General features: G+C 35.6%; 1 protein-coding gene across 3 annotated transcripts in view; it reads left to right on the top strand.

Moving 5' to 3' along the window:
• Window positions 1–17,369, top strand: part of Malrd1 (MAM and LDL receptor class A domain containing 1) — a 614,092-nt gene that overhangs the window by 484,103 nt on the left and 112,620 nt on the right. For all 3 annotated transcript variants that reach the window (XM_087896346.1, XM_087896345.1, XM_087896344.1), the window contains one exon: window positions 4,354–4,555. In XM_087896346.1, coding sequence (XP_087752472.1) covers window positions 4,354–4,555 — 202 coding nt within the window. The remainder of the gene's footprint in view (window positions 1–4,353; window positions 4,556–17,369) is intronic.

Raw genomic sequence — 17,369 nt, 5'->3', positions numbered from 1 at the left:
TACATATACAGTGTTCTGCTTCCATGTAAACTTGCAGGCCAGAAGAGGGCACCAGATCTCATTACAGATGGTTTTGAGCCACCATGTGGTTGCTGGGAATTGAACTCAGGACCTCTGGAAGAGCAGCCAGTGCTCTTAACCTCTGAGCTATCTCTCCAGCCCCAGATCCTTATACTTATCCTTAATATTCTGTAATTATAAAATACACCCCTGCCCCCACACCCCACACATTTCTATACTTTATCATGTAAACACCAAAGGCTGAATTTTGAGTTATTTCGAAACAACATTTAGTTTCTTGTAAAACTTCTTTGCTCTAAGTGTTATCTCTCCATTATGATCTTCTAGTTTAATTCTACTGCGGTCTGAGAGCCAGATCACTTTCACTCATTTAACTTGGCTACCATGTGGGTTTTTTTTTCCAGAATGCCATCAATTTCAGTGATTTTTATGTGTAAGCTTGAGAAGAATATATCTTCCTCTGTTGCTGATTGAAGCATTGTATAAATGTAAATGGACCCAGTTGATTGATGTTCTTCACTTCAAACATGTCTTGACTGCTTTGTTCCCTCTGATCTGTCAATCACTGGTAAAGAAAGGTTGAAGTCTTCAGCTATAATAGATTCATTTCCTTTCTCCTTTAGATATATTCACTTTTGTCTCAAGTATTTGATAACACTGTTTTTTGTTTTTTTGTTTTTTAGGTTTTTTTTTTGAGGATGTGTATGTAATTTAGGAAACTTTTATAATTCCATCTCGATTCACTAGGGCCACAATTGCAAAAGGCTTTAGAAAGAGTAATTTGTAAATAGAAAAAATATTTCTTGTCTGTCCTTACATGAGAACAGCTCCCAGAAATCTCCCTCAGTCTTCCATCATTCTGGTACTAATCAAATTGAGGAGGGTAGTCCTTGAGATCTGATCACTTTCTGAAGGTGGCACATTTGAATAACATCACCTTGGGGCTTCAACAGGTTTGTTTATAGGAAGGATAAAGCCTCTAGTCTACAGGAAGGACTTTATTATCCCTGTTAAGTTTTCTTTCTCCAAAGTCTGATTTGCCCAACATTAGTACAGCGTCTCCACATTTCTTATAGTTAGAGTCATCTCTGGTGTACTGTTCATTTCACTGATTTTCATCTAGTTAATGCCATGATATTTAACAGAGTTCCTTCAAAGAAGCACACACTCAGATCTTAACTTTTGGTTGACTCTGAAAATACCTTCTTTCAGTTGCTTTATTTGCCTTTAAAGTAGGCATTGATACGTGAATAAATAGCTGTCATAATTGCTGCTTGCCTCCCACCCCACCCTCGCCATTATATTTTCATTATGCTATTTTGTTAGATTGAAATTTTCTGGTCTCCTTGTCTATCAATGGCTGGTTTTCAAACTAACCCTAGTTTTCTCATGAGGTGTCAATGTGCATGGAAAATAAATCCAAGGTCACCTTCAAATAATACTGCACAGTTTCCTGGGGAATCCAAGTACACTAGAATAGAATACTCTCAACTTACCCTAAATTTCCTTTGTTACAATCATTTACAATCATTGATTTCTCATACCCAAACACTAAAAAGAGAATAATATTCTTATTTTTTTACATCAAATTATCTGCATGAATAACATAAGAGGAGCAACATCAACAAAACAATTCAGGTTTTAAATCTGTTTCTTCTATAACAGTCTTACTTTATATAAATCTGGTATTTAGGCCTGTCTTATTTCCCCTGTGTCTGAAAAAAAAATCCTCCTAACTTTATTTGCAAATTAGGTCTATGAATTTTTTTCTCAATGTTTTACCTATCTGAAGAAGGGTTTATTATCCTTTGATATTAACTTGACTTGATAAAGAATTTTAAATAGTGATGATTTTTTTTCCTTTTAGCATTTAAAACTACTTCGTATTCTATGTTACAGCACACTTTTGACTTGAATAAGCAAGTCTCTGAGAAGAAGTCTCATGTTTTCTCATACTTCCTCATCTATAATTGAGGAATATTTTTCCCAGTAGTACTTTTTCAAGTTTTTTCTCTTTGTCTCTTTTTTTGCATCTCTGGAGTTTAAACGTTTAGGTGTAGATAATACACACCTGTGCTACTCTCTGTCCTCTTGGATGCTCTCAGGTCATCCCAGATCGTTGCTCTGATGTCTATCATTAGAGAAGATCTCCTAGTCAGTCCACAGACTCCAGTATCCTGTTCTGCTCTTATTGTCTGTTTGTTTGTGGATAGTTCTACTTCAAGTTTTGAAGTTTCTGTTGACATTTTTATATGTTCCTTCATTCTTACCTTTTCTGTGTTAAGTCTATCAAGTCCATCACGGACATTATTCTTTCCTGTTATACTATTTATTTGTATCAGTCTCTTTTGGCTTGTATTGGAGTTCTCATAGTGTACATCTTTTCTTGCTTCTGATGCTGCTAAAATCCTTGAGCTAAAATAGGAAGTTTCCTATCAGCTTCTTTCCCATCTAGAAGTCTAATTCATAGTTTGGTCCTCTTATTTACGCTATGTTGTCTTTTGTCTTGTGTTACATAAATGTCTTGTTGTTGTTGACAGCTTGTTAAACAAGAAAATAGAAACAAGCGGATGCATAGCCCTTTAGTATAAGATTCTATGACCAGCAGTTAGTCTATTTAATATTTGCTATGGTTACATGCTATCCTTATTTTTCCAGAGAAATTTCTGCTCAAATAAGGGCTTTTGTTCCGGTGTCTTCTCCTGTTATTACATAGAAACCCCATTTGTTTGTTTGCAATGTCAGTAACAGAAAATTCTGTAATCCTCTGACTTTAAATTCAGTGTTTGTTCTTATTATTTTATGCTTATTTAGGCAGACACCTGTGCATGCGTGTGTGTGTGTTCATGTGTGTGAGTGTTTTGTGTGTCCATGGTATGTGCAGTGTACGCACATTTCTACCACTTACTGTGTTTTGGTCAATGGACAACATTTGGGAGTGACTTTTTGCCTTCCACTGTGGATCCCAGGACAGATGGACGTCAGGCTTTCAAACAGGTAATTTTGTCTTTGGTATAGGGGTCAGTCTATTTTTTTTTTTTTTTTTTTGCATGAGACTGTGTTCTGGGATGTGTCATTTACAGTCGTTTCTCAGGTTTTGTTTTGTCCTTGTACTCTGTGGCCATACGTTGGTGTTCAGCTTTTCTTCTGCCTCCTCCCACCCCATTTTCTGTCCTTTTTTTTTTTCACTTTAGAAGTTGTTTTCTCTGTATCTCTGGGATCTGTGAAAAGTTGCTCATTTTTGCTATGTTTAGACGCCTTTCTTGTTTGTAAGGAGATGAGGGTGATTTCCAAGCCCCTTTTATATTACACCCAACAGCATAGTCCTGTGTTTTGTGCATTTTTAATTATTAAATTTTTGTTTCTGCAACTCCAGTGTTCAAGATAGAAGTTAATAGTCTTACTGTATACCTATACACTAATTAAGGTTCATTGAATATAAAATATTCGAATGGGTTAAACTTTTATTAATATTGACCATATTGTTGCTATTTTTGTATTTTATTAGCTTATGTTAACCTCTATTAAGTTCTTAGTTTCAAGAGAAATCTACATATTTACTATTCTGAATATTTTCTTTTTATCAAATAAGATTGGAGTATTTTTTTAAGCTTAAAACTCCGTTAAACCATGCACTTCTAAGGATGGAACTGAATCTCAGTTTTCTACTTTGACCTGTCTGTGGTGATTAAACACAGAATCACTGAGAGCTGCTGGGTCTAAGACAAATCACACTTTCTTCTTACTTATGCTTTGCCGACACTACTTTTAATGAGTTCAATACTTAATGAAACAAGCAAAGTGTTCCTGACATCCTGCAGTGTCCACTCCTGGAATCCAAGTCAACACAGAGACTGTCCTGCTGTGCTGCAGGGATATGGAGCCTCTGTGAGATGCAGCATTGGAATCCAGGGAAAGCTATGCAGTTTACCCATGTAACCTGGATGCATGATTGTCACTAAAGCAGCCCATTCTTCTGTAGTCTAAGCACAAATGCTCAGACTTGTGTGCCTCTTCATAGATGTCACTAAATTTTCTTCATATTATTAAATATTGTGGAGTTGATCTGTCAAAAACCTTAACCGTAATATTATAATAAATCAATGTTATGTTTTCTTCATTACATGGGTCAGTATTTTTGCTTTAATCTTTAGTGATGAATATTGATATAATTGCTCCAGGGAGATTTTCTATTATGATAGTAAAGATTTTGTATATATTATTCTGATTACTAAATGACTTAAATAATCCAAATCAATTTAATTGATAATGATTAAATCTACCTTTAACATCCAACCATAAAAAAGTTATTTTTTCTGGTTATTGTTTTAGGTGTATATCATCGAGGAATCAGGACTAAACATCTTGATGTGGTCCATGATGCAAAACAAAGACACTGGATGGACCTATGCACATGTACCTCTCTCTAGTAACAGTCCATTCAAGGTGGTGTTTGAAGCTGACTTAGGTGGAAAGGAAGACATCTTTATTGCTCTTGATGATATCACTTTTACCCCTGAATGTGCTTCTGGAGGTAAGTGATCCCTTCAGAAAATAGGAATAAATATTAATTTTGTATCTAAATATACATTAATTGGGAAATTCAGGGGACTTGCATTTACTTCTGAATGAAGTTCTACTCCTAGGTGTTGAATATATAAATGTACATGTCAAGAGATAATCTCTCTGCCCATGAACTTTGTAATGAAATTTTTATGACTTTGGGCAGCAAATTAGCACTGCACTAAAGCAGCTTCAGAAAGGCCAAGGGAGCATCCTTCCATCACTACGGCTTCACTGTCTACTTTTCTATTCCAAACTTATCGTAACTGGCCAAGGCAAAGGTACATCTGGTACTGCCATCCTGCACTTTCTCCACATCCATTTCATCCATTCTCCTCACTTTGTCAGCCTTTCCCTTCCCCAGGCTGCTTCCTTATTTTCTTTGTGTCAAAAAACCTAGAATAGTCTCTGTACTTCAGCAGGAAAGCACAAACGTTGTCAGGAGCCCCTATAACTGACACCTGAATATCTCAAGTTAAGTGGGGATATTTGTTCTCTGGTAAATAATCAATTACTAATAACTGGAATAATGTTATTTTAAAATGTGTTCTGTGACGGGGAAGTTGCCTTGGTGGTTAAATGCTTGCTGCGCAATCAAGGAGACTGGAGTTCAGCTCCCTACAACCCATGCAATTGCAAGATGGGCATGGTAATCCACCTGCAGTTCTAGTCTAGGGAGCAGAGGCAGGAATCCCCAGAGCAAAGCTGGCTAGCAAAACTAGCCATCTTTGTGATCTCAGGGTTTGATCTCTGTCACTGAGGAAGCAGAAGTTCTACTGCATTGTATAAGGTAGAAGAGCAATGGAGGATGACTTTTGAGATGAAACACTGGTCTCCAAATGTAATGGCACCTATGTGACCCTACATGCTCACATACAAATATGGATACATATACATACATGTATCACATATACATTAAAAAAAGAAAAACCTTGTGGTTTTAAATTTTTTGAATTTTACTCCAAATACTAACTCTAATACAGCTATTTATTATTCTTCCCAAATAAAACAATTTAAGGAAACCACCAAGTCCCTCAGTTGTAATCACTTCCATTAATGCTGTTTAATTTCCTTGGTTATATTTTATTAGTATATACATATTAGTATATTTTGACAAGAGAATTCGCACTGTTGAAAACATAGTTAACAAATGATGCTGGCATACTGAATATCAACATGTAGAAGAATGAAAATAGATCCATATCTATCACCATGCACAAAACTCAAGTCCAAATGGATCAAAAATCTCAACATAAAGCTAACCACACTGAACCTCATAGAAGAGAAAGTGGGAAGTACACTTTGAATGCATGGGCACAGGAGACTACTTCCTAAATATAACCCCAGTAGCACAGACACTGAGAGAAACAATTAATAAATGGACCTCCTGAAACTGAAAAGCTTTTGTAAAGCTAGGGACATGGTCAAGAAAACAAAATGGCAGCCTACTGAATGGGAAGCGATCTTTCTTTACCAACTCCACATCAGACAGAGGACTGATCTCTAAAATATACAAAGATCTCAAGAAATTTGTCATCAAAAGAATAAATAGTCCAATAAAAAAATGGAGTACAGACCTAAACAGAAAACTCTCAACAGAGAAATCTAAAATGGCTGAAAGATACTTAAGGAGATGCTCAATATCCTTAGTCATCAGAGAAATGCAAATCAAAACAACTCTGAGGTTCCATCTTACACCTGCAGGAATGGCCAAGATCAAAACCACTGATGACAACTTATGCTGGAGAGGTTGTGGGGTAAATGGAAAAATCCTGCAATGCTGGTGGGAATGCAAGCTGTTACAAGCCCCATTGTATATCAGTGTGGTGATTGCTCAGAAAATTAAGGGAAAAACCTTCCTTAAGAACCAGCAGTACCACTTCTGGGGTATATACCTAGAGGATGCTCAATTGTACCAAAAGGACAAGTGCTCAACTATGTTCTTAGCAAAAATTGTGCATCATAGCAAGAACATGGAAACAATCTAAATGCCCCTCGACCAAAGAATAGGTAAGGAAAATATGACACATTTACGCAATGGAGTATTACACAGCAGAAAAAATAATGACATCTTGAAATTTGCAGGCAAATGGATGGAAATAGAAAACATCATATTGAGTGAGGTAACCTAGACCCAGAAAGACAAATATATGTACTTACTCATAAGTGACTTTTAGACATAAAGCAAAGAAAACCAGCCTATAATTCACAATCCCAGAGAACCTAGAGGACCCTAAGAGAAACATACATAGATCAAATTTACATGGGAAGTAGAAAAAGACAAGATCTCCTGAGTAAATTGAGAGCATGGGGACCATGGGAGAGGGTTGGATGGATGGGGAGAGGAATAGAGGGGAGCAGAGAAAAATGTATAGCTCAAAAAAATCAATAAAAAATTATTTAAAAATAATAAAATAAAAAAATAATAAAACTTAAAAAAGAAATTCAAATTGTGGTTCAGTTCCATGGTCTGTCACAATGGCTTTATCTTTCTTCAAAACTGAGGATATATAGCTATCTGATTTTCAAAAACTGTTCCTGGGCATGCAGATTAGAAGCACAGAAAATGATTTCCTACTACCTCAGCTAGGTACTACAGGGAGCCAAGCACATGTAGCTCCCTGTTCTCTGACCCTGCTCTCTGAAGCAGTCTTCGAGTCAATCCCCTTTGTCTCTCTAGCTTTTTGCAATCTGCAGATGTTTTTATAGCATTTGTGTAGGAAACAGAAAAATTCTTTCAACTTTTCTTATTTTCATTCCTAAATAAACCTTTATCCTTACCATTTTTTCTAAAGATAACTCTCTTGCCATACTAGAGTAAAACCACAGTCCTGGTCATTTTTTTTTCTTAACATCTCCTAGCAGCTGTTCCATAATCATGTTCTCAAGCAAACCTACATATGTATGGATAAACAGTAGGAACTAAGAATGACTGGAAGATATATGACTCTATGTATCTATGTGTGCATACATGTGTGTGTATATATGAATGTGTACATGTGTGTGTGTTACACTGATTTTTGTATCTTCAGGAATCAAAGGATATCACTCATATCTTAAGCTTAATGAAAAAAGTAGATTTAGCCTGAACATTGCTACTATTCAGAAATAATAGCAATTATCATATAATATCCCCTAAATAAAAAATCATTTATTAGAATTAACAGCAGTGAATGTATGATACCTCTAGTAATAAAATAAGGAATAAATGGTTGCAATAAAATAAATAAGGAATAAATGATTGACCCTGATGGACTGATAATTCTTTCTAGACATATTATATAGTAGACTTCCTGTTGAGAGGCTTATAAACAACTAATACTTGGACATCTTTTCTGTCATCTTATCAATTGTGTGTGCCTCTCCAGAAACTCCTAGCAGAGGTATTCATTGCTGATTAGTCAGAAGCTTTCTAGGAATAAATTGAACTAGTGATTCTGAAGGTACAGTTGTCAAATTTCATTAAAACGTGCCAGGGAGTCTTTAGAATCACCAAGTAAATCTGAATTAGCATAATTTGAAGATCTGGGAAGAAAAAAATAATTGTAATATACAGTGTAATGCTATACATAATAAACAGTGTAAGGATATTTTGAAATCCTTAAAGAAATGTTTTTTAGTGATGATAGAAACGTATTTCTGTGTGATTTTAGTACTGTGATGAAAATTTTAGAGATAAAAATTTAGGTGAATTTTCCATTGAAAAATACCATGACAAAAAATATTCATTATATGTTGGTGAATGTGAAGGACACAACTAATATCAATAGAAGGCTGTGTTTCTTTTTAATAAATATAGAAAATGACAAAGAAACTATAAAACCATATTAATAATCTACAGATACCATCTGTGCTGTCTGAAGGAGTACACAAAACAATACACGACTCAGAGAAAAGGAAATGTGAATATTATTTTTTTTCTTGATATTTTTGCTATATTATTAAATGTTTACTTGAAACAAGTTTATTTCTAGTTGTGAAGAAATCTGTATGTGCCAGCAGAGACTCCTCTTTGCCTTCCCAGTCCCCCAGACCAAATAATCACACAGAAACTATAATAATTACAGCACTGTTTGGCCAATGACTTAGGCATATTTCTAGCTAGCTCTTACAACTTTAATTAACCCATTACTATTAATCTGTGTATCATGAGGCTATTGCCTACCAGTAAGGTTCCAGCTTGTCCTCCTATTTTAGCAGTTAAATGGCATCTATCTGACTCTGCCTACTTTCTATATCTCTTCCAGCCTGGCTATATTCTGCGCTGCTACAGGCTGAAGCAGCTTCTTCATTGACCAATGGTATTAAAACACATTCACAGAATGCATAGGGGAATCCCACATCATATATGAAATGAAGTTATATGCTTAAAAGATCTTTGTGCGTATATGTGTGTGTGTGTTGCTGTGTCTGTGCTGCTGTGGGGGTGGGTGGGTTGGTGGGTATGTATACATGGTGCTGAGGATTACGCTCTGGGCCTTGTATATACTAGGCAAGTTTTCTCTTCTTTAGGCTATACCCCAAGCTCTAAATCGTTGTTTTAATATTTTCTCAAAATTATTTATTGGAATTAATATAAGACGCTATAGCATAAATTTGTTTACTTTTCTTACTTTGAGTCATGTTTTCTCTTTGTTACTTCAGACAATAATAACACAGGTTTTTGGAACTTTTGAGAAATATGAAGTCTGATTAAACCTCAGCTGTTTACTACTCAGTGAAGCATTAGGCATAAGCCTTGTAGAAGATTGATTTTTTATTTTTCAGTCATCTGATTCTTCTATCGTTGCATGGCAGAAATATCAATGCCCCATAGCAACAGATCACCTCAAGCTTGCTTTGCACCAGTAACATTCCTCCAGTTGTGCTGAATTTCCAGGAAGCAACCAAAAACTCAGAATTTTTAGAATTTCAGAAAGAGAATTTTAATTCCTGAGAAATATTTGCTAAGACAACTCAGCAGCAGTTGGTATGAAGAAAATAAAACTTCTTTCCTACCAAGGCCAACAGTGCATGTCTCTGGCATTTAGTACCATGGAGGTTAAGACAGGAAAAAAATTTTTAATTTTAGAGCATCTTAGGCTGCAGAATGAGTACATGTCAAGAAAGTAACAAAAAGGGTAGACAAGACAGTGGGAGAGAGGCTAGGAAGAAGTACGGGAAGGGAGACAGAAGAGGCAAACAATGAAAACTATTTACCAGTTTTGCTGAATATGGATAAATGTTTCATGTAAAACTTAATAACTGATGATTTTTAATAAATTCCTCTCCAAAATACACATTTTACTATGTTTTATTGATTAGAAATCCTGAGAGTGCGACAGTTTTCCACTGATTATATATATATATATATGTATATATGTATATATGTATATATATATACATATATTTTACAAATATTCTTACCTTATAATAAGGGACCCTGTAAATTAGCGCTTGCTATGTGAAGTGGGTTATAGATATTTCCATTATTTCTTCCAGTACTGATTCATCTCTCAGTCCTCCAAAGGGGAAACAAAACTGTTCTATGCATACACGACTTGCTCTGTTCTTATTCCCTCAGTTGGCGCAATCCAAGCATCAGTAAGACATGGCATTATCTTGGACAATTTTCAGCTGACCTTGTAACAAATGCTACAAATTCTGAATCAACAAAGGAAGAAATTTATTTTCATAGAATAGATTTTCTTTTTTAAAATTGTTTTTTAAATTGATTCTTTGTGGATTTTGCATCATGGATCCCACTTTTCTCCCCATCCCCTCACATCTGCCCTCTGCCTTGCAAACCACCCCCACAAAAATAAAAATAAGAGAAAAGCCAAAAGCCAAACCAAACAAAATGAAGAAGCAGGAAGAAGAGAAGAGAAGAAAGAGATCTCACTGTGAAAGCTGTAGTGTGGCACATTTATTCATTCCATTCTTTCTTGTAAGTGCTCATTGGTCTGATAGAGACCTGTGGTTTCTGCTACACTATGGATAATGAGCTCTCCCTGGGACTCCTCTTGGATATCCTGTTGTTTCTTGTTCTCATGGAGATCCTGTAGCTTTTAATCCTCAGGTCTCTACTTTTTACATGCTCCAGTAGTTTGTAGATGAAGTGGATGCTGGGATGAGTTAGCTCACAGTCTTGGTTCTGGGTCTGGGTGGTAGCTGGCTGGCCAGAGCGCCAGCTTTCCTTCATCATCACTACCTGGTGAGCTCTCCAGCACTGCCTCTTCTAACTCACCCAGTGCAGCTTGCAGCAAGGAGCTGGGCGAGTTCTCCTGTCCTCAGGTTCTCAGATTTGGTTCACCCACACTCACACCAGAAAGCCTGTCTTAGTCCTAAGGGCCCCCAAGCAGACAGCACCTGGTGCCCTGGCCTGCTGAGAGTTCAACACCCCTTAGTGATGCCTGCCAAGGATGGCATAACCAGGTTCCCCCTGGCCTAGTCCAGCTTCATCTCAGGTGGAGGCTGTTGCCCACTGAGAATTAATGTTTCACACCTGAGTTTGAAGACCCAGCCCTTCCCCACCCTAGAAAGCACCTACCTTGGGTGGTAGACTTCCACGGATCCTGCCTTCAGGTGCCTGCCTTGAGGGCCAGTTCTGACTTTTCTCAATGATGTATCTTGACTTGAAAGTGTAAGGTAAATAAACCCTCCCTATCCCAAGTCATTTTTGGTTAGATTTTTTTTCATTTTGTTTATTTTATGTATGCTTTGTATGGTTTTTATTACAGCAGATTTAGAATAAAACTGAAGTACCCCAAATCTATGTTCATTTAAAACCACAAAATATAATCTTACTTAGAAATCAGGTTTTGAATACATAGTTAAAGTGAGACTTTGGATGATCTCAAACTGGATTATGGGAGAGCCTTTAAACTAATGTAGACAGTGTGCTTACTAGAAGAGTCTCATGGAGATAGACACGTGGAATTCTATATGCTGAAATAGGTAGAGGTTAAAAGTAATCCATTTGCAAGCAATAATTTACCTGGATACTTAGTAAAACAACAATGTAATAAAAAAAAAAGAATGGACTGGCTACTTCCATGGTGACTTCAAAGGGAACCTACCTCTGAGAAGGACTTGAGCTCAAATGTATGACCTCTGGAACTATTGGTACATAAAGATCTGTGGATTTTTATTTATTTATTTTGTTTATGACAGGGTTTTACAATGGAGCCTTAGCAGGCCTTGAACTCATGATCTTTCTGCCTTGGCCTCTCAAGAGTTCTGGTTACAAATATGTGCCACTATACTATGCAATATATGTTATTTAAACCACTCAGACTGTGCTGCTTCGGTGTACCCACCTTAAGAACCCAGTGTTGCTAGATCCTATCAATGTACACATTAAAAATCAAGCCCTGGGTTCAAATCTTCAATGCACCAATTAACTGACCAATGGGCTTGTGTTTTTACCCATGAAAGGATAACATTCAGGACTTAAGACTTTGCCGCTCTGAAACATTTGCATTAGCCATTTCAATAGGTAAATGAGAAATGCTATTTTTAAGCCAGAGAATAACTCTTATGTGATGCTACATATGTAGTCAATCACTGATTAACATCCTCACCAGAACATGCTGTCTGATGCCCTATCCACGACCTAAGCTCAGCAGACATCAAGCTCTGCTGATGGCTTCCAAAAGCTCGGAAGGCTCTCTTCGGTGACTACCATGGACATTTTATTCTCCAACTTATTTTCGTTAAATAGAAAGAAAATAGACCTTTTAAAACCTACAACAGATACCAAAGGAAAGAAATATTAACCCTGGGTTATATTTCTTATCTTGACTGGGTTATATTATTTTGTCTTGACTTGCTAAATATAAATTGTTGGTAACTATCAAGTTGCTAAGATAATAATAAGAGAGAACTTAGAGCAATTCAAGAAAACAGGAAGCTAGGAAATTTTGTGGGGGTGTTTGTTAATTTGTTTTGATTTTGGTTTTATAACTGTTAAAAAAAATAACTTCTTTCCCATTCCTGAATGGAAGCCACATTCTTCTTTCCTGTCTCTACACCTACACGGAATGTTCAAGGATGAATTCCAGCTCAGATGTAATCCCAAAATTCAAGTTGTTTATATATTTATGTGGCAAATAACATTGGTCGTTTTTAAATCATTCATCTTTTAAGAGGAAGACAGATAGATTTCTCTGTGATCTGTTTTACCTTCTGGCCTGCTCAGATTTTTGTCAAATCCAGGTGACAAAGTACAGTTCACACGGTGGGTGGCTTTCTCATGGTTGTAATTTGAATTTCTTACCCTTTTCTGTCTAATTCCTTCCTGTCTAATGCCCAGCAGGGAAGAAAGAGCAAGCAATCTTTGCCATGGCAGGTGACTTCCCCAAAGGCAGTGGAACAAAGGATGGAAGTTTGGCCCCTTGAACCTGCATGACTCACTTCTAACCAAAGTTTCTGGTTCTTGCATTCTTATCTTCAAGTCTAATGAATCCATTTGAAAAGTACATCAGAAAAAAAAATAAAAAAAAAAAGAGAAAAGTACATCAGAAAAAGACCATGTTCTAACAGTCAACAAGAGCGTTATGACCCTCCGCAATAGTTTTAAAGCCCAATAATCTTCTATAATCCAATAAGTGAATTAGGATTGACAATTTTTTTCTCTGAATATTTTGCTCATTCCTCAACATTCATTTTAAAATGAGGTCAATTTATGAGACACTAGCTGATGCAAAACTATAAAATTGATTCATACATTCAAATTGTTTTAAATAAATTTAATTTCAACTACAATTCCTACCTTATTCATATTCTTTCTACTGACTTAAACTTTATATGATTCTCAAACAGTCTTAAAGCCAAAGATCACTTGTTACAGCTATATTGAAAACAAACAAAATGGCATAATAGCAATGGGGATATTTTCATACAGCAAAGCTAAACTGTCAAACAACAAACTATGTTAAATTGCACAATAACACATAAAGGAATTATAAACTTAAAAGCTAGGAATTCTAAAATAGAGTGAACTTCCTGTGGAGAGGATTAAGGGTACTTCTTGAAGAAGCAAACTTTGGCTTTGCCCTTGAAATCAAAGGATTTTCTCAAGAGGGGATAAAGGACAGGGAGTTCTTAGCCAGGTATTCATCAGCACTAAAGTTATGGAGATAGTAGCTCTAGAAAAGAAAGAAAAAAAGCCCAAAACCAAACAACAACAACAACAAAAAAAAACCAAGAGGCCAAATTTGAAGGGATCATGCTTATAGACATAGATAACAAAGTATTTGTGTTAAAGGGTAAGAAACTAATTTAATAGTTGGCTGGAAACTTTCAGTAATTTTTTCTACTGGATATTATATGAGTTGATATATTTGACAGCTTTTACTGTTGTTTTCTCTTCCCATTTGTCATTAGAATACAGTGTGTTTACTGTTGGCAATGCGCATTGTCGTTTGGTGTAAATGTTACATCATTTTCAAGAGTGATTGCAAAAATAAGAAGACAAGATGCATAGCCCAAAATAAAGTAGTGTGGAAATCAATATGCTAGTTTAAGTGGTGAGACTCTCATACATGACTACCAATTTAGGATTGGCCAAACATATGCTTCCAACTGGCACTTTTTTGTTTTGAAAGAGTAAATACAGAGACAATTAGAGAATATGCCTAGTGATGTCAAGGGTATAGAAAGCCATGCTCTAATCTTCTGAGACTGCAACCTCATATAATCCTTACTTATTCTTTTGACTTGGGTTTCTTTTTGTTGTATAAAATATCCTTTGAGTTTTTATGGTAGTAAAAATTGACAGATTTGCGTTTCTGGAACTTACAATATAATTAGTACTAGAAAACGTGTGTGTATGTGTGTGTGTGTTTATATGAATAGTTTCAGAGAATCTAAAGAGTCATGATAAGACAATGAAATGTAACCAAGAGGAATTAAATAAAAACCTAGAGAATTTGTTCATCAGCATATTCAGAGTAAGGAAAAAGAAAAAAAAACAAAATAATAGGTCTTAAAAGGGGTACTTAGATAAACATAGAAAAGCACTGAAAAGTTGATGACATTCCCCTGTAGTTATTAATTGTCAGAAGATGTTTGAGTAATTAGGCAATGGAACAAAATGTACAATAACTACCCTTACTCTGGAATAAGTTTTCATTGGCATCCTCTTAATCAATAATGGTAGACAGATGAATACTCTGAAAAATTAAGTTAGTATTTGTATACATTATAAAGGGATCTTGAAGAAATATTAACACATTTCAAAAATTCAAAGTTATCTCAAGTCAAGAGGTTTTATGAATTATATTTAAAATCATTATATCCCTCACAAAATTGTATACAATATTTTTAATGTTGATATAATACCCTCAATATAATAACCAATTTATAAATGATTTCCGGTATGTTACAATAAGTATCCATACTAAGTCACCAAGAATGGTCATATTTACAAATAGATTAATTTTTGAATTTTGGTTCTAGATTTTCTTGTGTGTATTTTCCTTTCAAATCATTCAATGTTGCTTTCACTAAGCAGAATTGTTATATAGATAACTCTCATCAGATTATCCTTGGGCAGCATGAGTCTGTAAAGAGCATCGATGGAACTCATGACAATGCCCCACTGAGTGTCATTGTGCAGTAATTTTCTGTGAAAAATATGTTCTACTGCTATCTAGACATAAGTGAACACAACCCAGCATTCTCAGGAGGACGAAGAGATAGTCCCCATGCTGGGCACTCAGACAGCCTGCAAAGCACAAAATGAAGTGGAAGGTGGAAATCAGAGGAAGGTTTGCTAACTAGAGAAGCTAGAGTTAGTGACAGTTACTAAACCTCTTTCTTTATTCCTGTCTAAGACCTTTTTAGAAAACAAATCATTGAACCGTCTTTCTAGTTCTAGTTACCTATATGTGGTTCAATGATTAAGATCACAGACTGTTCTTTTAGAGGCACCCAGGTTCAACTTCCAGCACATACACAGCAGCTCACAACTGTCAGTATCCTCATTTCCAGAGAACTTGCTGCCCCTTCTGCCCACCATGAACACTAGACATGCATATGGTATATATACATACATGTAGTCAGATAACCTCATATATATAAAAAAAATTAAAAACCTCACAAATGACATTGTTTGTCAAAGTTATTTATGGAAAATTCCAAATTGTCCTAGAACAGTTCCCAGAATCTATACAACAAATTAACACTTTGTTTAATTTAAATATAAGGGGAGTATAGAGTAATAGAGGTTTTTGAATATATATAGCTTCTCTGTTCGTTATTGTTACAACATATTCAGTCAATGTGAACAGTCCATTAGGCAATGCATATCTACTATTTAAGGCTTTGAATAGAGAAATATATATTGAACTCATGACCTCAACTCTATCTGGGTAATGAGATGCCACTATTTTCTCAAAGGAAAGGAAAACATTTTCTCTCTCCAACTTGGTTTTTCCAAATCCCATATAAAAATCAAAGCTTTGATGAGCAAAGATGCATTCAGGTGCTAATATAGGAAAGGAATTGCAGTTTCCTGATGATACTATATAGTTTTAGAAGATTTTATTTTGATTCAGAGTGCCTATTCTTAATGTTAACTCATACAGTAAAGAACTGAAGTCTACAGAGGGTTTGGGTCCATTTGGTGTTGACACATAGGATAGGTGATAGTCATATGCTTGCAAAAGAGTCAAAAGAATGGACTCTTCTATACAGTTTCAAGATAATACTTATCATTTTCTGCTTTTAATCTCCACTGCCAAAACATATTTGTTAGTGACATATTAAAAGAAAATAACCTCATTGCTACATCCATGAATCAACGCCAGTATACAAACAATAAATCAACTACAACCTAGAAAAGGTTATTGTATAATTATAATAACTGATTTCAAAGCACTAGAAATCTGTGATCCTTCTTTTCAGAAACATCATAGATTATAAGCTGTGAGTTTTGTTGGGTTAATTCTTTTCTCTTTGCCTGCCATTATGACAATGTGATACCTTTGGCATATCATAGCTTGAAAATACCCTTAATTCATATAATGTGTAGTATCATGTCAAAATAAATCAACATTCCTCAGCGTGCTCTCTCTCTCTTTGTGTGTGTGTGTGTGTGTGTGTGTGTGTGTGTGTGCATATAGCTGTCCCTGTCTCTCTATCTTTTTACTCTGTCACACACATACATGTACACATGCCCACAAACATTTCTGAGTATCACCCTCTATTGCTTTCTTTAAACCTGCCTCTTTTAATTGTACTCCATGAGATACAAAAAAACCACTGTCAACATAGAATATACTATCTTCCTAATGTCAGTTAAATCACTGGAAGAGCATGGCATTCTCTCTTGTGAAATAGCTCTCTAATGTGATGCATTTTCCAGGAAACTCATTATAGTTAATTATTGATCTGACATGGTTTCTCTTCTGCTTACACTTTCCTTGAACCTCAATGCCATTAGTTTAATTAACCTGACTAAGCAAATTTTTTGACGTAGTGAGACATGGAACAATGAGCTAGACCAGAATACACTATATTTACCTGCTTCTAAGACTGGATGTCTATCTTCTGAGAACTTGCAGAGATCCAGAAAATAGAGCTTTAAAGAGAGAATTATTAGACATGAATAGCAGGGTGAATATAGGTTTCATATTGGTAATAATGAATACAAATACACACGTAAAGCTTAACACTGATGTTGGCATTTATACTGACATATGTATATATTATGTTGTGTGGATGTTGAAGTATTACAGCAAAAACAAGTAGAAAGCATAGACATTTACTACACCCTCAACATAGAAGTTCCAGTTCCTCAA

Source organism: Myodes glareolus, chromosome 14 (genome assembly GCF_982192425.1).
Source record: "Myodes glareolus chromosome 14, mMyoGla1.1, whole genome shotgun sequence".
In the NCBI taxonomy this organism is placed as follows: Eukaryota; Metazoa; Chordata; class Mammalia; order Rodentia; family Cricetidae; genus Myodes; species Myodes glareolus.
Note: the sequence above shows the minus strand (reverse complement) of the source record. Positions and strands in the feature narration are given on the sequence as shown.